Source organism: Cygnus olor, chromosome 2, assembly GCF_009769625.2.
Source record: "Cygnus olor isolate bCygOlo1 chromosome 2, bCygOlo1.pri.v2, whole genome shotgun sequence".
Taxonomy (NCBI): Eukaryota; Metazoa; Chordata; class Aves; order Anseriformes; family Anatidae; genus Cygnus; species Cygnus olor.
In genome coordinates this window covers 36,121,377-36,145,343 of record NC_049170.1, presented here as the reverse complement: position 1 = coordinate 36,145,343, position 23,967 = coordinate 36,121,377, and the positions used below count along the sequence as shown (strand labels likewise).

The 23,967-nt window shown below is 38.1% G+C and overlaps 1 protein-coding gene and 1 long non-coding RNA gene across 3 annotated transcripts in view; one reads left to right on the top strand and one right to left on the bottom strand.

Annotated features, from left to right (window-relative positions):
- Positions 1 to 14,919, top strand: part of HIBADH (3-hydroxyisobutyrate dehydrogenase) — a 91,218-nt gene extending 76,299 nt beyond the window's left edge. For both annotated transcript variants that reach the window (XM_040547685.1, XM_040547686.1), the window contains exons 5-8: positions 1,032 to 1,165; positions 1,540 to 1,616; positions 8,749 to 8,905; positions 13,938 to 14,919. In XM_040547685.1, coding sequence (XP_040403619.1) covers positions 1,032 to 1,165; positions 1,540 to 1,616; positions 8,749 to 8,905; positions 13,938 to 14,096 — 527 coding nt within the window. In that variant the 3' untranslated portion in view covers positions 14,097 to 14,919. The remainder of the gene's footprint in view (positions 1 to 1,031; positions 1,166 to 1,539; positions 1,617 to 8,748; positions 8,906 to 13,937) is intronic.
- A 3,867-nt stretch (positions 14,920 to 18,786) lies between these two features.
- On the bottom strand, positions 18,787 to 21,894 carry LOC121065137. The gene is made up of 3 exons (XR_005816919.1): positions 20,908 to 21,894; positions 20,613 to 20,760; positions 18,787 to 19,522 (listed from the first exon to the last, which is right to left on the bottom strand). It is a non-coding gene; the product is annotated as an uncharacterized LOC121065137 (long non-coding RNA).
- Between the last annotated feature and the right edge of the window lie 2,073 nt (positions 21,895 to 23,967).

The following is a 23,967-nucleotide window of genomic DNA, read 5'->3' as shown; positions in this document are numbered from 1 at the left end:
CAGCTGAAGAGCTGGTTGTCTTACTGTAGAAGCAGAATTGTCCATCCTATACAGAAAAACAACCCATTTCACCTGGGTATCATTTGAAGGACCACTGTAACTAGTTGAGCATGTTTTATTTGAAAATGGTCCATTTTCTGCAGCTGTACATCGTCAAAGTTTGGTGCATAGCACAGAGAATGTATATTGTCTACACTTCTTGCTGAAGTGAAAATTGGTGAGGAAGCTGTTGTGTTAGTCAGTTTTGGGGTATGTTCTTCCTGACCCATGGTAAAGATAGGATAGACTTTTCAGAATAAAACTGGGAATAATATGTTCATATGTGTGCTAATGTCGGTCATCTTTGCATTGGTTTTGCATAGCTCTTTATGTAGCTGTATATGTGTTAAGTTTATGCATAGAAAACTAGACGTTTCTGAAATTAAGTAGAACTTTGCTTTAGATTAGAGACATAATAAACTGCAAAGATTCAGAAGGCAAACACTTTGTTTTACATGTCTGTGGCTTTTAGATGTTCAGTTATGTAAAAATCAGCAAGCACTGATAAAACTTAGCCTGGGGTTTGGAAAAGCTGATGAATGTGGAGTTAACTTTGAGCAATTGTTTGTTAATAGTCACATTCACATATTCAGAGTAGTTTGACAAAACAGAAATGTTATTTAGTTATTCAGATACAATTAATTTTATAGAGCGCAAGTTTGCGGAAAGGGTTGATTGTTTGTTCATATGAAATTGTAGAGTCACTTTGCCGGTTTTCTGTAATTCTTGTGAATTGTTTATCTGTTATTATTCCTGAAGATACAGCCTTTCATAAAGTGGCTTTATCTTCATCAAATGCTTGAGAATTAAGATCTCTGATCCTGAAAATATTTGGGATATAGGCTTACTTTTACATCATCTGAGGGATTCACCATAAGGGAAGTATTAAATGCATAAATTTTGCATCATCAGACCCTTACTGATAAGATGAAGTTGTTAAGATTTTTTGAAAAAAAAATACTGGTATTAAATCCAATGTTGTCTTGACTCAGGTGTTGGAGCTGCTCGAGCTGGAAACCTTACTTTCATGGTTGGTGGAGTGGAACAGGAATTTGATGCTGCCAAGGAGTTGCTAACATGCATGGGTTCTAATGTGGTGTATTGTGGAGAGGTTGGAACTGGACAGGTAATGCTTGCTGAGGGCTTGATAGTTATCTCAGTCTTTTATTTTTGGTGCTTTATTTTTCTTGAATGATATCCACTTTTTTATTCCAGAACTAAATGCATTGTATTATATCTTCTCACTTGTTTTCTTATTCTTCAACCACGTTTATAAAATAATCTCTTGGCATTGTCCTCCAGTATGTTGTGTAGCTTAGTGCCAAAACATCTGACCCAGTGTTTTTTCACTTTGACTTGTTAAATTATACTTCTTAGAGGACACGGATTTTAACTTTGTTTCTTCTAAATTTAGATTTACTGAATGTTACCTATGCATAAACTTAACACGTTTGCATTAGAAAATGCAAAAACTAATTAAGTGTTTAACTTTTTTTTCAGGCTGCAAAGATCTGCAACAACATGCTTTTGGCCATCAGTATGATTGGAACTGCTGAGGCTATGAATCTTGGAATCAGGTTTGTTCGATTCTTGTATTGGATTGGAGGGATTTTTTCTGTGTTCCCAGTCTTGTGTTTTACAGCTTACTGTTGCTGAGACAATGGTGATTGGACAGCATAGATACACTTTGCCCAGAAATTCTCTTATAAAAGTCATTAACGTGCTAAAGAGATTATTTAACTAAGGTAGGGCTCCTCAGAACAGGAGTATTCTCTTGCATTGGCTGTATAGATCATTCCATTCTGCCGTTGAAGATAAGAATTTGTTTATTCTGTTATAGCGCACTGTACAATAATGTTTGTCTTACATTATATGTATATAAGCAGAGGTAATACAGAGGTAACTATTGGATTCTAAGCTCATGTACAGTGTATTCTGAGTATGATACTCTTGTTAGTTTGTTTATCTTTGGGAAGTTGTTCCAAAATAAAGTTTCCAATACGGTGCATGTACCAAATTAAAGCATACAAAAGAACATAACCTTCCTGTCAGACTTTGTCATTGTATTTTAATTTAATTGCCAAAACTACTATTTTGTTGAAAAGCTGGAGTATGTTCCACTATGCTCTTTTCAATGCTGAAAGCACCATTTCTTTTCTAACAGGCGGTGCATTTGACTTGCTGCTTATACAGCAGTATATTAAAAAAAAATAAATAAAAAAAAAATTGTCCTCTCCAATTGTAGCTTATTTATTTTGCGCTGGAGTTCACGATTTTTCAAATACAGGGCATGCAAGAACCAGTTCAGTATCACAGTATTTGAATCTTCATAAATTCTTTTAGCCAGATCTAAATCATTTGTAAGTTTATATGCAGTCTTGTGTTTGAAGAGATTATCTTGCAATTGTGTATCTTTCAAGTGTTCTTCATGAATTATTCACCTGCACAGTTGCATCCTTGCAATTGGCCTGCTAAAACTACGGATATTGTAGATAGTTATCAACTGAGCTTTAGACTGTGTGCTCATGTGGATTTGATAAACTATAAAAACAGCAAGAGGGCATCAAATGCTTAAATAAATAAATAAAAAAAAAGAACGCCTATATGTGCACACATACAGGAGGCAGTGTAATGGATTCACATTTCCTCTTAATTACCATATCAAGATGCAGTTGTTTTATTGAATTGCCCTTGTCTCAGATGTTAGACTATCTTGACCTATTAAGTTGTCATGTTGTAATTGAGATAAAAGAGGAATTTGCTTTGCATCAGTGCTAATTGGTTTATCAATATCCTGTACCATTTACATTTTAAAATTGAGAGTCTGTAAGATACTGAAGCATGTCTGTATCAAGCCATAATAAAAACAGTAGCATTGTATACAAATATTGCAATCCGGTATGGTGTAAAGCTTTCATCAGGTTCTGTTTTAAGTCATGCTTCACTTAATAAAGCATATGCAACTGATTTTTCATTAATTTTTTGTCTACGTTTGTAGGAATTATTATAGTTAAAAATAAAACCAAGAGGTTTGGAACACAGATATTTGGGGCATGTAATCCCTGTGCAGAAAAACTTGATGCCTGAGGTTACTGTAGCTTCAAGTTTTTTTGGATTTTCATTTTTCATTTTATTGTTTTCCATTGAAAATTTTGGCTGAATTTGTATTCAGCATTTCTGACCAAAAATCCAACGTGGAGGTGACAAGATACTAACTTTCCTACCCTACAATCATGGTAATCAAGAAGGGACTGTACTTATTGTAGAAGAAACCTGCTGATTGTAACATGAATAATATGAAGAACAGAATCTCAGTTAGTCCAAAACTGTATGAGGTTTAAGATATAGGCAGTAATTTAAAGTCTTATGAAGCAATTTGGAACCCTTGTATTAATTTTAATGTGCTGTGAATTAAATCCTGGAGATGACTTCTGCGTGTAAGTAGAGTAAGAACTTTACACTTCTGGTGTTTACAAATTTCTAACATGCTAGTTACAGTTGTAATTCTAGTCGTTAAGATTTCCCTTTTTAATAAAGCAATTAGATTTTTTTTTCCAAGTCTAAAACTGAAAGGATGGTTTGACTACATGGTCTGGAGAGAGTTAGAAGCTGAACTTGATTTATTAGATTGATGCTTATCTGGTAAAGAAAGGCTGATTTTAACCTAATAATGGTAAAGGACTCTGCAAACTTAAAAACCTCATAACAGGAATACTGGAGCTTATACATGTTCTTAACTTTTAGACAGAATATAAAGTTCCTTCATGTCATGCATTATATTTACCTGCTGTATCATTTAAATCTTGAATTTGAGGGACTCTGGTTAATTAGTTATTCAAAATGTTGCTGACTGAACTAGATATAACTAGAAAGTCATACCATAGGGCCTTTCAGAAATCAATGTATATTCTGCGCTTAAGTCTTCAAAACAGTGTGGCGTTAATTCTATTAATAAACCACTTCTCTATTGCTTTCATTAACCACGCAGCCTAAATTTTCACGTTATTCATTTCAGTTGTTTAAATTACATTTGCTATTGCTTTATTTATATTTGAAATTGTAGAATGTTTCTGAACTTCAGCAAACTGAATGTTGGGAGGAGGAAGGAAAACTGGCAGTAGTGAACAAAAATTCTGCATTAAACTCTCAGAAAAATGGGCAATATTGCTATATACTTCTTTTATATTCTACTTGCTTTTCTACTTTATTTTAATATCATCTTCGTTTACTAATGAAGATGTCCACTTTCACTGGAAGTGCTTTAGTTTAGATTCCGTAACTAATTTAAAAAAAAAAATTACAGTCTGAGTTTTGACCATTGAAATGGTTTTGTTCTATTTTCCCATTACTTTCCTGATGCTTCATGAATGTTGCCATTAAAAGTTATTGAAGGTGTGGCAGACATTCTGGAAATTAATTTACATTTTCATTTCTACGTTCTTTGTAGCATCATAATGCAACTGAACTGTACGAAAAAATCTCTTGAGTAGATTTTACTGCTATTAGTTTTACAGATAATGTACACGTTGTAAAATGTTGTAGTGTCAAACCAATACACAGAATACATGTGAACTTCACAAATAAGAAATAAAAAACATTAATTGATACTGTTCACAGCCAGAGACTATTTTTTCTTTTTCTTTCTGCTGATCATCTCCATGTCAGTAACTTACTGAGCTCTCAGTTCCAGTGTAGCAATGACTAATATTAGCAAAATAAAGCTTGGAAATGAGTTATTCCTGATACCTAGTTTATGTTTGGGTCAGATGGAAGTTGCTGCCTGTCAGGCAGCTTGCAGTCCCTTTAGAGATGCAGAGAAGGGCTATATGTGCTGACACAAGACAGTACAAGATTGTTTAATATGGTTGGGATATAAAGGACCAGGACAGCAGTAAGTGGTCTTTGGCGGTAACCTTGCTGCAAAAATCACTTGTGGGCTTCTAACAGCAGAGAAAAGTCTTCTCTACTAGAAGGGACTACGGTAGCACCCAGATTTGTGTTAAAAGCTGCAAAGAGTGCTCTTTCCTAAGTAATTTTACTGCATATTAGTTTTGTGCCTGCTTGCTTTTTTAGATCTATAAAGTAGAAAGACTTCAACCTCTGATGCCAAGTCTATACATAGCTTCAGTCTCTAGATCTCGTTTCTGTGAACATCCCTGGGCTGTAGATGGAAGAAAGGAGCAGAAAAGGGAGTCGACAGCATAGAGAGGAGCCTGTGCTGCAGCCTGAGGGATATAGCCCTGAGCATATCTCCACTGCAAATTTTAGAAAGAATGTCTTGAAACAGAATTCCTCCAAGAGCACTGTGGCTCTGCTCTATTTAGCATGGGGCTACAGCCAAGTCTTTTGAAGGTTTCTAATGACACTTGAAAGCACGTATCTTGTTTAGCATGCCACTGGCAAAATAATGTTTAGCTGTGGTAGAAGGGTCATAGGGTTCTGCTTTCATATTTGCATCTTCATGTGGTATTTATCAGAAGCACCTCAAGATGGGAAACTCAACAGTTCAGCTACTTCAGTTGTTACACCCTAAAATGAGACCAGGAGGTATTTATTTTTTTATTTTTATTTTTTTTTTTGCAAAATGCCATTAGAATTTTTATCTCTGTTCCAGACTGAGCTCTTGGAGGAGTAGTGTGTGAAAAATTCAGTACATTATTTTATCAAAGCTCAGCAAAACTTGAGTTTCGAGCAGTGGTTCGAAGGGATCCTATTTTCACCTTTTTTTGTGTGTGTATGTGTGCCCACTGCTTCGTTTCTGCTGTTCAGTTCATTATGAATGTTATTGAAGAAGCATTAATTTGAGGCAAGGAATTGTTTTTGTGCTCTATTACAAGTACAGTTAATACATGGACTTCTTTTCTGCTTATAAGGGAGAAGAACATTTTGGTAATTGTAAATTCACATGCGCATGCACAAGCTCTTGCCACGTCCAATGGCAAGTTGTTATGGGGACTGGCAGACTGTCATCATTTTGATAGCTTGAGCAGTATATCTCCTGAACAGCAATGGAGCTCTTATGCAGAGAGTATCATATGTTCCCAGCCAATTTACAGGGAAACAGCAATAACATTTTATCATGGTTGAGAGCCCAGTAGCTGCTTCCTATTAAACTTGCCCTTTCAGATACCTGTCTTGGATTAATTTGTTGATTTCAAATGGAAACTCAGTCTTCTCCACTGAAGCATGACTTTCTAGGATAGACTCTCGCTGAATGACAATTACTGTATATTCTAGCTGGTTTCAGACCATTACAAGCCTTGGGCACAGTGGAAGACAGAGGACTTCTTCAGTAACTGATTTTAATATATGTCTAATTTTAACTGTCAGTTATATATGCACCAGTGGATGAATCCTCAGAAAGATGAAATGCAAAGCACTTCTAACTTGCTCTTATTAATGATACACTTGCTGCAAAGGAGGGGAAAAAAATAGGTTCAGGTCTCCTGAAGAGAATCTGTGTGGTGTTTTAAGAGCAACGAAGTTTGAAGAAGCAGGGATTTAAACTGACACTATCTTTTTCTTTTGCTAAAGCAAAAATATGCCAGATCTAGTGCAGACAATATTTTATGTATTTGTTTAACATATATATATATATATGTATGTATGTATGTATATATCTTTTTAAGTGTGTTTTTACAGAGAGATAGCTGGAATACTGTGAAGAGGGCATTCTTCAGGAGGGCTATGTGCATCCTGAAATAATAAGCTCTCCGTCTTGCAGTATACTTGCAGCTGTAATTACGGTCCTCTGCATGCAGCTAGATTGCTAAAAATACTGATCTGGATGTAACAACAATAAGGAAGCAAACAAGCCAAGAGATTTGTTTAGACCAAAAAATCAGCCTCTTTGTACTTGAAAGCTCAGGCATTGTCTGTTCCCAATGCGTTTGGGGTTGGTTTTGTTTTGTTTTGTTTTGTTTTGTTTTGGGGGAGTGACAACAATTAGAGCATTTATTGCAAGAGGTTCTTGATGAACGTTTTGATGCATTTTGCAAGATATAAGTACAATTAAAATACCGTGAAGACATATTGGTGCTGGAAAATATGTTTTGTTTTTAAAAAGCTAAATGGCAATTGAAAGCATTCATTTGAGTCGGAGGGTTCAAAAATTGAGGAAGAGAATAAAGTGGGATCCCATTCAGACCAGCAGGGGACTTCCCATTGAATTCCAGGGGCTGGTGCAACAAGTTGTGAAAAAGACTGTACAGCAGTAATGCTGAACAGGTAACTTTGCAGTACAGAAAGTGATCTTGCTTTGGCAACTATTTGACGTAGATTTTTCAAACCTTAAATGCCTATCAGAATAAATAGACATAAAATTTAGCAACTATTCCATTGGCAATGAGCTTTAATCACCTAGAAATTAACCTTGAGCACTATAGAGCCTGGAAGCTGTGTTAAGATCCCCAGAGCTATGGAGATCTGCAAAAATTCTGTGGTAAAAGTTAACGTAAAGAGTCTTGACTTCTATAAAGGTTAAAGCTCCACTGGAATTGTGTGGAAAAGTTGTTTTTTTTTTTTTATTAGCTTGCTTGCTTATCCATGGTGAAGTAGGTTGTGATATATCCATTTTAAAATGTCCTTTTCTCCTCTTTGTTACTGAAGATAGTTACTTTGATTTATTTACTTATTTATTTATTTTTGTATGACTGTAGCTGAACATTTGTATAGGGCCATATAGACTGCTACTGGTCATTGTTGCTATACATGTTGGTATAAATACAATTGGTGTAAAATAAAATTGTAGATATAATTGTTGGTAAATGCTTTGTTCGTATAAATTACTTTGGTGTAAAATTGTATTTACAGCTTGATATAAGCATAAATACAAATTCCAAAGCATAAACACAAATGCCACCCCTCACCCACCCCCAAAAAATACAAATACCAAAGATGGTTAATTTCTTGTGATGTTGAAATGCCTTCAGGGTCCACATTGAGCAGCAGTTTATGCCATCAGCTCTGTGGTAGAATAAATGGTGTTTCTACTTGGACAAGCTTTGTTTTATCAGGATCAGTAACCTTATCAACAGTTGACCCAGAACTATAATGTATATTTGTGAATAGATAACATAAGTCTGTGCCTCAGAAGCAAGCGTATATAATGAAGATTTAGTAATAACAAAGCAAAGAGCATACAGATGTATACAGTAGTAATATTTTTTTCAGAAATGTTAGTAGGTTTGGTATCTTTTTTTCTTTTTAGATCAGGATCATTGGTGTCATCTTGCTTACATGAAAATACATTAGTGCGCATGTATAAACATACTGTACAAATATTTTCACGCTGCCTCACTTGCTTGTGAATCCTTTGCTTTGTTCAGCTTTAGAGAATATCATTTTGATATGAAGAACAGATATGTGACCTAGTAGCTAGCAGCATAGAGAATGCCTTATTGTAATTGAAATACAGGTGAACTGCACTTCTGAGAGGACCTTTATTTTGCTTGCACTTCCAGAATTGCTAGGTGAAGGGGCTTTGCTTAGTGCAAAAGGAAAAAAGCTCTGAAAGCCTACTGCTTAAATGGTGGATTGATGCTCTTTAATTTAAGATACAGCATCCCTACCCCCAATATCAATACTGTGTCATTTTTCATGGCTTATAATAAAGGGAGAGAAATGATGGTAGGGTCCTAAGATATAAAACAAGTCACCCATGTCTTGCGCATTTTGAGATTAACACTTCTCTTCCTTGACCTTTGACAGATTAGGGCTTGACCCAAAGCTGCTGGCCAAAATCCTGAATATGAGCTCAGGTCGCTGTTGGTCAAGCGATACATACAACCCTGTTCCTGGAGTGATGGAAGGAGTACCGTCTGCTAATAATTATCAAGGCGGCTTTGGAACAACACTCATGGCTAAGGTATGCAATACTTGCATGTAAAGGTACAGTTGCTTCTCTCTGGGCTTTTAGCGAACATTCTTCTTAGTGAAAAGTAACGATTACGGGGAAATCTGTGTGCATAAACAGAAGGGAACCCAACCTTTTACTGTAGCTCTGAATTAATGAATAGTGCAGGGGGCTTTTCTTTAACCTCCAGCCTCTTCCTAGCCACTATTACTGCAAAGCCACTCAATGAGTTTGTATGCACTGTCTGCTTGAGTTCTAACTTGTCTGAGGACTCCTGATGGACTTCTGTGTATGGCAGCATTCAGAAAGCCATTTAGGTGGCTCTCACATGACTTCTCTAGACCTTAGGAGCCTAAGCTCAAGATACCAGTTCAGGAAAATCTTGCTGATCTGATTATGTGCCAGTGATGGCATAAACATCCAAGACTTTTGGCCCAATCTCTTCCAGATACCTTAAACTGTGCTACCAGACATGCCTTCTAGCATCCCCTTCCTTGCTGAGCCAACTGCTTAGGTGTTTGTCTTTTTGCTTAAGGCCATGTAGAATGGAGAAAGCAGACAGGTTTCAACCCCAACCCTCTGCAGACTATGATTTTCTGCAGGTGCTTGCACCGTGCTGTGACCTCTCTCGAATTGTTGTTGGTGGTGGAAGAAGTAGTGCTTTCTTACAAGTAATAATCCGGTAATCTAAATTATTTCTCTACAGAGTGACAGATCTGGGGTTTAGGTCCTTCTCAGCACACAGAAGTTGTAATTTACAGCTGTCCTATCCCAGGAGGATACACTTAACTGCCATGCTCTTGGTTGTTCTAGGAAAAGCACTGTCCTGAGTCACTCTGTGGTCAGGAAAGCAAAGCTCTTAGAGGCCAGAGGAAAGTAGGCAAGGAGGTCAGGGCTGTGCATCATACTGATGAGGACACATAGTTGGAAGAAAGAGCTGTTAGACTCTGACTTTTGAACTGCTTCTGCTTTTAGCACAATGGTTGCCTAAGGTAAATTACAAAAGCAGTCCTGGAAGAGATCTATTATGTAAGCATATAAGTGCAGGAAACCATTTCACACTCTGAAGATAGGTTTCATGGGGATACTGTTCTGAGGGAGGAATCTGAGTTCATACAGGACAAGTTTCATGGTTACCAGTTTGTGAGTGCTCCCAGCTGGTTAGGCATTCTGACCATTTTCAGCTGGTCCATGTACAGTGTGAATGGATTAAGCACTTAAAACTAAAACAGCGTTCTCAGAGCTGGCTATAAAACAGATATTGCCATGCAAATCTCCACAGTGCTGAATTTCCTGTATGTAATGCCTGCCTACTGATAGAAAACGATTGCTCCTGTAGTTTTGCAGTTGATTTATGTTAGTGCATTTGCCCTGACTACAGTGGAATTGGCCAAATTCTGTCAGTCCAAGGGTCCTATGTGTTTTGGTGTGTGGTAGCACCAAAAAATTTTACTAATACTGTGCAACTCAAAATCCCTCAGTGGTCGGCCTTCAACGTTTTACACCTATGCACTAACAGCCAGGAGCTTTCATCCATTTGAGGGATGTGTTAAAATATTGGAAAACAGCATTTTTTACATCATGTTCATGTCATTGGACATAGGGGACAAGAAAGCATTATTTAAATTACTAATTTATAAAATGCTTCAGGTTACTGTTTGGAGTTTGGCAGGGTTATCAATTAGAGATAAGCGACCTGATCTTGGCCCTGTCCCAAAACCCTTGTTTCCATCATGTGCCATTTTCAGAATATGTTCAGCCTATTGTGCTCTGCTTCACACTGTAAACTCTGCTCTTGTGATTCAGATCTGTTACTATTGTCCAGAATAACCTCATAATATAAATGGGATGAAGGCACATATTCCTCTCCCTTCTTCCCTCCCATTAACTTTCTGTGTAAAAGTGTTTTTTCCTTCTTTTTCTGCTTCTAAGAGGGACCTTCATCTCCTCAGGAAGTTTCCTGTTGTAGGAGTAATAGCAGCTTGGCTTGTGTCTGTTGAAACCGTCAGCTTTGGGTTATAAATTATCATTGATACCTAAAAGTATTGTTCCTCAGAGATTTTTTTTAATTGCTGTTGACCTCTTCTGACTATGCCTCTCCTGCCCATCCTGCCTGCTAGGCAGCTTAAAGATTTCCTTCTTCAGACTGAAATTCTCAATAAGAAGGAAAGACAATAAATTCCTCTCATGCCTCTTCAACAATGCCATGTTTTTCAGTATAGATGGAAGATTACTTGAATGAGTAAGGAGTCAAGACAAAGCTGATCGTGTTTGGGGTATTATGTTTTGCGGTGGTGACCTGTTTTAAGACACTCCTCCTTAGTTTGTGGAAAGACTTTTCCTACAGTCCCTTTCATCCTGGTATGTGACAGATCATGTAGTTTGTGGGTTATTTGAGTTGGGGACTTTTTTGTGGGAAGTACAAAGCATGCTTTTGCCGCTTAAAAGAGTCAAAAAACAACTATATTCACAGCATAGGTACTGATTAAATGTCTTGAATCTTGAGAAGAGCGAGATTTATATCATGGTATTCTTGACTGATGACAAGACTGCCTTCGAGCTTTATTCCGAATGGCAGAGTTTCATTTACGTCAACTGCAAAATAAGTCTAAGGATCCAGGTATTTCTACCATGAGCATCTTTTGGCATTTTTTTAAAATATTTTGGCAACTGTTTCCTGAAAGAGAATCTGTTTCCCTATTCCAAGCTGAGAAAAGGAGAACAGAATAGTTGGTACAGTGAGACATCTGGGAGATTATATCAGTTCCAAAGAGTATGAAATGAGCCATAAACTATGCTCTTTGATTTTTACTTCTCCAAAAAGTTCAGCAGAAGGCAAATTTCTTTCAGAGCTGTTTTGTACCGGTTCACTCAAGGAATCTCCAACTTCATGAGAAAAGGTGCAAAATACTTCACAACTTGAAGTTAAAAATAACCTTTACTTATAGTTTGTATATATTTTTTTTTTTGCTTCAAAGCTATAATTTATAGAATGATTTTTAAAAAATAAATAAATAAAACAGAAATGAAAGCATGACCTTCCTGCACTTCAGAGTCAGGAGTCCTTGTCTATATAAATATTAAGAAGCTGTCTAATGTTTCAACCATCTTGGAGCCTGAATTTCATTAAGAAAAAAGTGGACAAACCTGCTTTATAAACTGGTACATGTGCTGGCAGTCTATTCAGAATTTTCAGGGATTGCTTCTGTGCTGGCCCCTTCAGAGAAAAATAGCTCACTGCTACCAAAACTAAGCACCTTCACTAGTTTAGAGTTGGATGACTTTGCCATTCTACTATTGCATGATGTGATTTAAGCTGTCTTGAATAAAACGAGCAACATGGCAACAGATTTCACAAGGATGGATTAGGAGAGGTTAGGAAATGTCATAGAATATCTTACTGTAAGTTAGGCTAAAGTAACTATTCTTAGATTTGTTAGATCATCAGTTATTGCTGGACATAAAGGAATGGTCTGCCCTGATGCAGATGAAGAATATTTTGGGTCTTGTGGCATCTGATATGTATGTTTTTCCCATTTCCCTAGATCTTGGAAGTCATTCAAGGGTAATAGGAAAAGTAACTATAATTCTGATTTGTATCAGAATGACCTTTATAGAGCCGATTTACAGATCGAAGTGACATTTAGAGAGTAGAGTAAGATCTTGAATTTCCTTGTGCTAATTCAAATACAGACGCGCAGAAAGTAAAGACCTGTCTTGTAAGTCATCCTTGAGAAGCCAAAGGTGCTCTCAGCAGTACTACAGTCTCTCAGTTCTCCTGCATCAAAGATTTGTTATTTTAAAAAGAAAAAAAAAAAAGAAGACTGCAAATTTTATTAAAAAACACAGTCTTGGATGGACAGCAAATCTGGGCACTTACTAGTAACACTGGAATTCTTCCACAGATTTTTTCAAATGTGGACCTCAAAATTAAGTTCTCTTCTCTAGCAAGACCTTATAAAGGCAACCTTGTGTGCAAGCATTACTTTCATACTTGGAAAAGAGATCTGTTTATATATCCAGACCCTTGTTAGCTGTTCTTTCTTTGGTGAGCTTCATGTCTGATTCAGCTTAGAATTCAAGACATCTTCTAGCCTGGCTCGTCATTTCTGTCCAGCATGCGTGAAGCTGATTATTTCTAACTAGCTGTAGTTAGTCATCATACCTGATACTTGCCTTTGATTTCTGTCCTATTTATTTCAGATTATAGCTATACAGTTGACCAAGTACTCTTGGAGGACAGGTTTCAAATTCACCTTCTTTGTAACCTCCCCTTCTTTTTTGCCCCAAACTTAGTGTTTAAAATTGCAGTTGAATTACTCTCTGTATCTCTTTATCTTCAGTCATTAAAGAAAATCTCAGGTTGTAACAGACCCAGGACAGTCCCCTAGAGTATTCTTTAATAAATCCTTCCAGTTAGGCTGCAAACCATTCATATTCACAAAGTGGCCTATGCCTATCATTTTTCTATTAATTGCATGGTCACATTACAGTAAATCTATGTAATCTAAGTGGCTTCAATTTCGTTGTTATTCAAATACCTCCAGCTTTGTTTTTAACCTGTTAGTAGAAAGAAATGTCCTCTCACCCAAACAGGGAAATGGTGCCATTAAAACATGTGAAATGCTTAAGTGAATAGCCAGAGGAATCTTGTTTTAGGAGATGATATAATAAAGTGGGGAAAACAAGACTGAATCTTCCTACCAGGTTTCATAGTGATCGAGAATCTTAAAATTCCCTCTGTCCCAAATTTTTTTGTTTGCCTTGCAGAGCTGTGGGTTTTTGTTTGTTTGTGTGTCTTCCTGTTGAATAACCCTGGTTTACTGTTTTAAAAAAGGAAAAATTAAACAAGGCTCTCTTCTGCCAGAACTGAAATTTTCAGGCTGGGGTATTGTATTTGTTGGCAGTAGACTGCTCTTCACAATAACCTATAATACATATGCGACTATTGATAACCTCATCTTTTTTTTCCTGACTTTTTCTCCTTTTCTTTCCTTCCCTTCTTCCTCTCTGCCCTCATCCTCTCTTTCCTTCTTCCTCCCAGGATCTTGGCCTGGCCCAGATTTCTGCCACCAACACAAAGACACCAGTTCCTTTGGGATCCCAGGCACATCAGATCTACAGGATGATGTGTGCAAAAGGCTATGCCCTGAAAGACTTCTCAGCTGTGTTCCAGTTTTTACGTGAGGAGGAAACCTTGTGAGCTGTCCTTTGGCAATGGACACAGTAACAAACCACATTTTTTAATCCTTACAGCTCGTTTGTGAATATATGGGTTTAATTAAATACTGTGCATCCTGATCATATAAGACTAATCATCTTTGGTTGTCTAGATCACAACGAACTCCAGGATTTTTTCATCAGTTCTTGAAAAAGCAAGCCAGAGGAAGGGGTTGTTTGGCACTTAGCCAGACAGTGATTTCACTTTTTTTAAGAACCATCAATGGTTTTTTCATTAGATGCAATAAATAAATATTTTTTTTTATTAAACACTTAATTGTTTGCATATAAAATAACTTACATTATGGCTGCAAACTTATGTGAATCTTGAATAGTATGGGAAAGTTATATAGTGATTTAATGATATATAGTGATCTATTAAAAATGAAAGTGAATACTTTATGGAAAAAGGGAAGATTTTTTTTCAATGGAGAAACAGCTTGAGATGGATTTTTTTTTCCTTACACCTACTAGCCTTGGATTGATCAGTAGTGTATTTTTTCCTGGGGTTCAGGTTGCAGATTAAGTTTATAGACACATGTTACTAAGTGGAGAGCTGTTACAGCATGTTTATCTGATAGACTTAGTTAAAATAACATAGTATGTGTGTCTCTCCTGTAAAACTCCATTATTGTATTTTGCTAACCCAATTTTGTATTTTCTTGTATTCTGTCACACATTTTGAGAGATCAAGAACAGCACTTAGTAGAAGTTCCAAACAAAGTGTACATCTGCTTTAAGAAACTATTACAGTAATATAAACCTTAAACCCCGTTATTTTGAAAAGAAATAAAAATCTATACTGGTAAATACTTGCTGTATAACTATTTGCTTTTTATTTTGATGCACTCTTGAACACACACAATTAACTAAAAACATACTAAGCGGTCTTATATTTTAATTTGCTTGGTTTTCTACAGATTATCTTGCAAAAGTAGGCTTTTGTGATTGTGAAATGCATATAGTAATATATTTGTCTATGTATTACCTTAGCTATTCACTGTTTCTTGCAAAATAGAGGTGCAAACTTAGTTTTATGAATATAAGTACTCCTGATTTCACTAGATCTACTTAAGTTCAGACTTATTTCCGGTCTCTAGGTCAATAATGCATTTACATTCCAATTCTCGTTGTATGACGGATCCTTTTATATATGCACATTCAGGTAAGACAATTGTGTGGTTGAATTAGCTCAATTCAGTAATCTTCTGAGAACTTCTGAAAAGGTCAACAAGGCCAAGTGGAAGGTCTTGCACCTGGGTTGGGGCAATCCCAAGCACAAATACAGGCTGGGTGGAGAACGCATTGAAAGAAGCCCTGAGGAGAAGGACCTGGGGCTGTTGGTTGACAAGAAGCTCAACATGAGCCAGCAATGTGAGCTTGCAACCCAGAAAGCCAACCGTGTCCTGGGCTGCATCAAAAGAAGCATGGCCAGCACGGCAATGGAGGGGATTCTCCCCCTCTCCTCTGCTCTCGTGAAACCCCACCTGGAGCACTGCATTCAGCTCTGGGGCCCCCAGCACAGGAAGGACATGGACCTGTAAGAGTTAGTCCAGAGGAGGGCCACAGGGATGATCAAGGGGCTGGAGCACCTCTCCTATGAAGACTGGCTGAGGGAGTTAGGGTTGTTCAGCCTGGAGAAGAGAAGGCTCTGGGGAGACCTTCCAGCGGCCTTCCAGTACCTAAAGGGGGCTACAGGAAAGCTGGGGAGGGACTCTTTGTCCGGGGGTGTAGTGATAGGACAAGGGGTAGTGGCTTTAAACTAACAGAGGGTAGGTTTAGATAGATATTTGGAAGAAATTCTTTACTCTGAGGGTGGCATAGCACCGGAACAGGCTGCTCAGAGAAGCTGTGGATTCCCCATCCCTGAAAGTGTTCAAGGCCAGGCTGGATGAGGCTTTGGGCAACCTGGTCTGGTGGGAGGTGTCCCTGCCTATGGCAGGGGCGTTGGAACTGGATGATCTTTAAGGTCCCTTGATCTGTTCTCCTTTCAGTTTGGTTTGAAAATTGTATGACATTCTAGGTTATTCACAGTTTGGGGGTTCATTAATGTTATGTACGAGTCTATGACTACTGGGAGCAATCTTACTTTTTAAAAATCATTCCCCTCTCATTTGATAAAACTACAGCTTCTGTAAGATTCTGTTCATTCCTTGAAATTAGACACAAAGCTAACTGCAATAAAAACTATTAAAATTGTTCTACATGAGATGTGTAGTTCAAGCTTTGATTGCAACATCACATAGTATAACTTTTTTTTCCCTATGGGACTCCTGCCTCACATAATACAAAGGATGGACCTAGTCTCATAATGAATTTGGGGTCACATAATGAAGGATGGTTTTGCTAGTAGGATCCTTGTTCATTGGGCAGGTTTAAAATGGATGAGGTAAGGAATGGTAGGAGAGAGAGGCCTGTTTAGGGTCGTCTCCTCTGTATTCGACTTGGAGAGCTGGCTGGCAGCAGAACTGCTGAGAGAGGCATCCTTCTACTGTCCACCACAGCCTGAAGCCTCAGTTACCTCACACATGTTTGCTGGTAACTCTGGGCTTGCAGAAAGCATAATCGTTTCCTTTTTGAATATGTTACATGCTCACATAAATGTTAGGAGCCATGAAGGAAAGGAATATGCTTCTTTGAAGCTTTTAGCTTCTGAAATCATAAAGTCTCTGCTAAGCATGTGGAAACTTCACATTATGTTTGTCCCAAAGGCTTGCAGCTTAAGCTTCTTGGGGTTCATTTCTCCTTCCTCACAATCTCTGATCAAATTTTAAATTTCTACTCCAAAGCATAAGGTGCTCAAGTTGCCAGAATGCTGTTTTGGCAAACCAACAAAATGTTTCCTGGTCTGCTTCTTAGAGGAGGATTTGGGATGAAATTAAAAACAAAAACCAAAAAAAATACCAGGTTCAGGGCACACAGCCAGCATGTAAAATTTTAGACCAAGCAGTTAGTTTGGCAAAGTTAGAAACAACTTTTAAAATAGGTCTTATTGTGGAAAGTGCCTTGAAAGCTTTAATAGTGTCCAATACCTGAAGCCAGTAATGCAGTTTATAGTAGAATACACATTTTTTCCTAATTCTGTAGGGGAATATTGTATTACTGGGTACATATAATGGTGGTGGTATTCATGCTAGCTACATCTATTCTGGATGTACATATGTACATAATGTATCTTTTGCTCTGCAGGGGGTATATTTATGCTCTCTGGAAATTAAGCAAGGACTAAAACTATTGTCACTGACAGAAACAGGTGTTGAAAATAGCAATTTGTTGAGCTGAACAGAAAGACTGTGAAATTGGTTAAATTTCCACACTAATTACCTCCCAGTGCATGCACACAAATTAGGTGCAGCAAATTAACTGCATATTTTCTAAATGTCCCAAAGGGAATCTTGAGGTAACTTCTTTCTAAATTAGTTTGAATGTTAAACACGCCCTCCCATCATGCTTAGTTTTGGAAATTCACCTATCCCGAATACATTTATTGACTAGCAGGGAAACACTGACAACCAATAAAAATAGTGATGTTTTAAAGAAAAGAAAAGAAAAAAAAAAGCAGTCTTCTCTCATTTATGATTCAGTGTAACCCATCTTAAGCAACTATTTTTGGTGGTCGTTTAACAGAGGAGGCCTTCTATTAAAACTGCTGAGTACTATGTTGCTTTAACTTTATTTATGGCTCTTACAAGCCTCAGGAGGAAGAGGAGGCATTCTGACCAAGTAAAATTATTGTACAGGGTATTCTGGCTCTGTTTTAATCAATGGGAATTTTGCCATTAACTACACAATACTGCCAAGATTTCACAGCATTTGTTGAATGACCACGTAATTCCAGTACAGATGTGGCCAAAATGCAGCTCTGGAATAGCTCAAGGGCATCCCTCAGGCAGGGATTGTGTCACGCTGCTGGCATCGGGATTCTGAAAAGTTGGGGTGCTGTCTGTGAGAGGAAGGAGCCAGCAGGAGCCCCTGAAGTTGATATTGCCAGTCTCTGTCCTAGCCTTGTCCTACAATGGACGATGGAGCTGCTGAATATGGGATAGCTGTTGTCACTTCCAGCCTGAGAAGAGAGCTACCCACCTTTTCAGCTGTTTAAATCTGACATCTCTTTGCCCAAAATAATCTTACTGAGTGATTTATGGGACAAAAAGACTGGGGCTGCCCCTAGAGCAAGAAGAGGAGGGCTACCATCAGAAAGGCTATTGTATTTATGCAACAGATGTCTTTCTGTGCTTTTAGTCCTCCATCTTGATTTGCAAGACCTTAACTATCCAGGCCCAACTCAAAAGGTACTAACTTGCCTGGAGTGATACCTGTTGCTTTTGATTTCCCTTCATGTCATCCTTACTGTCTTCTCCTCTGTATAAAACAGATGTAATTCAATTTTGGTCAAGAAAAGCTGAGAACATTGTCTATCTTTAACAAGAGGAGACTGTCTAAAATGTTGTAGAAACTTTATTACAATTTAGAAGTCTCCATTGTGTTTTTTTGGTGCACTGAAGCAACCTGTGGAGCTAGGGTCCTCAGCAGTGTTTTAGACTTATGGTTGGATAAGACCGTCTTAAAGTCAGGGGACTTTAAAAGGAGAAGGCTTTTTATTGACTTCAGTATCAAGCTCTTAGAACTTCCTGCAAGCCTTGCAAAATTGAAAAACTATACTTCAGTAGTGGGAGAAATTGAATTCAACATCTACAAATGAATAAGCACTGCTTTTGAAAAGCTCGAGCTTTCAATAGCGAAGATAATCTTTGACACTCTGTGCAATAGCATAACAGATGTATGGTCTTTAAAGGCTACTGATATTTTTAAAGATTTGTTGCTTTCTATATATGTTTGTCATAGACCGTCCTGTCTGCTGGGACAGTTGCATATTTTTTTTTTCCAATAAGAATGATAGCAACAGTTACAAAATTTTCTTAGGTGGACAGAGAATGAGTATTTTTATGGTTGGTGTGTTCAGTAGATGTATGACATAGAATTAGGCATCCATATGGCAATGATTTTTTGTTGTTGTTGGTATTCATCATAGATTGTGAGCACTTGCAGTAAATTGAAACAGGTGGATAAACCTTTTTAAAGTAGTAAATGTCTCATTACAACAACTGTATGATAAAAAGCCGTCTGGCTCTTTCTGCATTTACACCCAACTCTTCCTTTTGACCTTGACCCTGAGATGGGGTCTTGATTTTCATTTGAGGTCAGAGATAACTCAGGCTGTTTCTTCATTTAGCTTTGCTGTGCCTCCCGTTAGTGGTGACAGTGTTCTGCTTGGTAAACTAAATGGTAGGTCTGGAAATAATAAATCTGCTAACATGTATTATGAATTTCACTGATTTCAAAATGACTTGGAATGCTCGACAAAACCAACATATATAAAAGTTTGCTCGTACCTGAAATGCAGCTACCCTGGAAAGAAAAGGAAATATTGTTACAATACATTTCAATCTTTAGAGTGTTTTTAGAAATGACATGAATTGTGCTTTGAAAAAATTGTATTGTTGAAATTCAAAGGAGAAACCAGACAATTAAAACAAAATAATAGCAATTTGGAAAATGATTAGGAAAGTAACTTAAAGAATGCTTCATAAAATCTCTGAGCTGCATACTTTGGTCTTGGTGTCTTCTTCCAAATGATTTAACAATGTTAACTGGGCTGCTACCACTGGTTGCAGGCATACCTGAGCCAGCTGCACCTTGCTTACATATCTGCAGCTCTCTAGTCCCAGAGACTTCCCTGAGTAAATACTTGGACAGCTAGCCTGAACATAGACAGGCTGCTTCCAGGACCTAAACTGGCTAGTCTGTGGCTAGCAATAGTAGGATTCCACTTATGTAGATTCCAGTATATTAACAGTAGGATTCCAGTGTATGTTTTTTCCATGTCTATAGAGGCTGTTAGCTTTCAATGACCAAGTTAATGTGTTGGATGTTGTTGCTGTTGTCTGTTTTACAGCATCATCTTGGCAGTCTGTGCCCCATTTCTTCTTCCTCTGTTTGCACAATATCCAGGACAAGTCCCCTGCCTGATCGTTTCATTGATGCTCAGTCTCCTGGAATTCACACCATGGCCTATTCAATGGCTTTCAGATCCCCAGCTTCCCACCATGTTCCTGATATATTCTGGATATCTTTAGAATCATAGAATATGTTCATAGAATCATCTAGGAAAAGAACTTCAGGATCATCAGGTCCAACCACCCACCTGACCTACTGAGTCCCAGCACTAAACCATGTCTCTTAGTGCCGTATCCTCACATACCGTACTGGTATGTATTTGGCTAAGTATTCTAACCCTGCTCTTCTAGCCTGTGAGTAGCTATTTCCAGTGCTTTTATACGTGTATACCTGTATCTGTACTATGCATGACAGGAGTTTGCTGATTTAAAATTTGTTGTATGTTATGGGTAACAGTGATGCGAATTGTTGGTGTAGTGTAATGGTGTCAGGCAGCCAGCCACTCCACAGTCCACAAAAAAGACTAACTGCAGTTACTCACCGGAGATGGAAGCTGGAGCTTCAGACAGGTGGATTTAAGACACGCTTGGATTCCTGTGCAGTCAGGTTTCAATACAAGCTCTACCTTGTTTGTGCCTATATACTGCATAGAACCAGGAGACTGCAGTATATCAGTTGTTTTTTTCCACCTGTAAAAAATAAAATAAAATAAAAATAAAATAAAAATAAAATAAAATAAAATAAAATAAAATAAAATAAAATGCAAACAACTTTCTGCAGAGTTTGGTACTGCTTTGAGGTCTGATGCAGACACCCAAACAAGGCCGCTACATTACCCCATCACTGCATTTGTCTGTGTTGGAGTCGCATTTACTGTTAGGGCTCAAAAATAGCCAATGTGTGGTCCCTGCCAGGAAAAGGGGAGAAAAACACTGCAAAACAAATGGTGTCCAGTAGGTCTTCAGCTCGCCCAGGAGCTAATACCACGTTGCACCTCCCATTGCTATGACACCTTTTATTCCTGCTTGTCCCTGGATAGGGAACTGTTAGCTAATGCGGATGCGAATTGGGTCTGTGTTTAGTAAAAAGAGGAGAACGAGGCAGAGCCTTGTGGCTGTGTGACTTGCTAGGCCTATCAAGCAAAGGTGGTTCCTTGTAAAACTGATAAGGGAACCACAATCTGCTCCCTCCAGCACCAAGATCAAGATGGAGACGCTGAGCCCACAGATATCTTTAGATACTGCTACTGAGCTCCCAGGCAGCAGCATGCAGTTCCTGCCCTCCATCACACCACCCAGCACTGAAGTTTGAGCAATAAACATCACACCAGCCTCTCCAAACTCTCCCTGGGGCCACTTGTGGCTATAGTTTTGGCAGCTTTGTCTGACTTGGTCCTCGCTGCCTGGAATCTACTTCTGCACTTCCTCCTTAAAATCCCCTTTTCAGGTCCGTGCCTGAGCTGACTGTGGGCCTTCAGTGTATGTGCAAATAAGATGTTAGGTCTTACTTGCTTTCCATGTGCTCCCAGTAGTGCCAGAAAGCACATAATGAATGTGTCTCCCTTGTTTCTTCCAGACTTAATAAGTAAGCGGAGCTATAAACAGTAAGCCAAAAGGATGGGGATGGTAGGCATTTATGGGGTAATAGGAATTTGTTCATTGAACTGGTCGTTGTGCTACTTCATGACTGCGGCATCTCGGCTTTTTCTGCGAGCAGGAGTGATCTGTGTTTCTTTTCACATGAAGAGGAGCTAGAACTGGCTCTGTCCACAGAACTGTGGCTGTCATCTTGAAACAGACTCATTGTGTCCTTTACAGCATAAGTGATAAATAGCCATTTTCATGTATTAAGTTGTGGCTGTTTTGCTTTTTTTTTTTTTTTAAATCCATTTTCAATAACTGTCTGCTCTAATCTGTTTTCTACTACCTTCTCCATCTAGGTAACAGCCCATATATTATTGGCTACATATAACATCTAAAATCACGTTCAGGAATCTATGAGAAACTAAAGTCTCGAGGTAACCCTGCCACGGTGCTGTTAATAACACATTGCAAACAAGAAAGTAGTAAGTGGAAATAATGCACTCATTTAGAAGTAATAAATCCTTTGATCTTTCTTTGAAGCAAGGGTATATGCTTAAACTACCAATTCAGGGACAACCAGATGCCCATAAAGAATGGTTCTTTGCTTTGATAGAAAATCGCTGAGGCCTGCCCAGCAGCTCTGGTCTGTAAACAGATTAGTTAAGTGCTCATCAGCTCTGATTTGCATAGGACACTCTTTGCACACAAGCCCTACTTCCAGCATTAACGAGCTATTTACTTGCAGAAAAGCTACTGGGTTCCTATTAGTTAGCAATCTCAGTCGAAAATTGCTTTGTGAGAAGGGGCAGGATCGTGATTTAGGTACAGTGCCTTTCCCTTGCAAAGATGTTAGCAGGCAAGTGGTGACTGATGGTCCGACGTGTTTTCTGAACATCTTTAATGTCAGAGTGTGGGAATTTCACAAATAGCTCATACCTGGACATTTAGAAAAAAGCAGATGAAAGCCACCAACAAGCAGAGGGAAGCCTGCTTCATCCTGGTTGATAAAGAGCATACATGGGGGGGGACTGCGAAGCAGACATCGGTGTCTGAGTGAGAAGGATCCCAGAGCTGAAGCGTTCACTGAAGAGGATTTCTCTGGGCTGTAAAATACTCATCACCTTAGAATAAAAATAAATTCCTTCTGGATGCTCACTGTTTTGTGTGCAGAAATTGTGTGCAGCCCCTGAATTTGGTAGTTACATCTTCCCATTTAAACTTCTTTTGATCCACACAATTACTTTTTTTTTTTTTTTCCTAATACAAAGGGAGGTCAGCCTTTCTTAGCTACAGACATAGCAGATGGTGAGATTCACCCTAGAGTATAGGAGAGCTACAGTACTTCAGTGTCTTTTGCATTTTAAAGTGCATTACTTCTCAGTTGACTTCAGCCTGGCCAATGGTTTGACATTCTTCTGAATCAAGAAAGCAGCAAAAATGCAACTTTTTTTTTTTTTCTGATGTGGATAAAGCCACCAAAAGGGATGGAAAATAACATGAAGTATTGCTGAAACTAGTGTGAGAGCAAACCTGCTGCAGCTGGAGGCCTTAAAAATTATAGGCTAGATTCTTTCTGCATTAATGATCCCACAAACTTTGGGGTGACAGGTATATAGTTAGGGGTAGAACATAGGTATGTGTGTTTTAAAGACAATACCAGTGTTGGACACAGTAAAGTTAATTGTGCAGTTCTGTCTTACGAGTGTTTCTTCACTGCTTACACTCTTTCCATTTTGTGACCCCTTTTGCTTGAAAAGTAAACATAGGTTAGTATCTTTGTGCCTGAAAAAATAGGGTGGAAGACAGGACTGAGGAAAATACATATCATTCTCTCAGGCAGGCTAAATATAGTTATAAACTCTTCCCTGAAAATCTCTGTTCGGTTTTCATTTATTTATTTCACCAGCCAGATGCTAGTTTTTCACTTAGGCTATGATAAGAACATTACCCAAACACTTCCTCAAAAAATAAAATCTACATTATTACAGGGCACTCTGCGTTATTCCATCAGCCGTCTGCCTTTGAAGGCTTGTGTTCAGCCCCTCGGTTTTATAGTGCCAAGATTCAAATATGGGATTGCTAGAGGAAATTAATTACTAGTAAATTTAGAACAAAGGAGAGAACCTGCAATTTCACAGCATGTAAAACACCTTTTGGAATTCTTTGCTCTCTTCTTGGAGACCAGTGTGTCAAATTCTTGGAATTATTTTAAAAGGCTTGGTAAAATATGTAGCTATCCAGCAAGCTGTAATAAAATCTTACGTTTAAGGATATAAATAGCAGGCAGAGATTTATTTTATCTCTAGCCCCTTT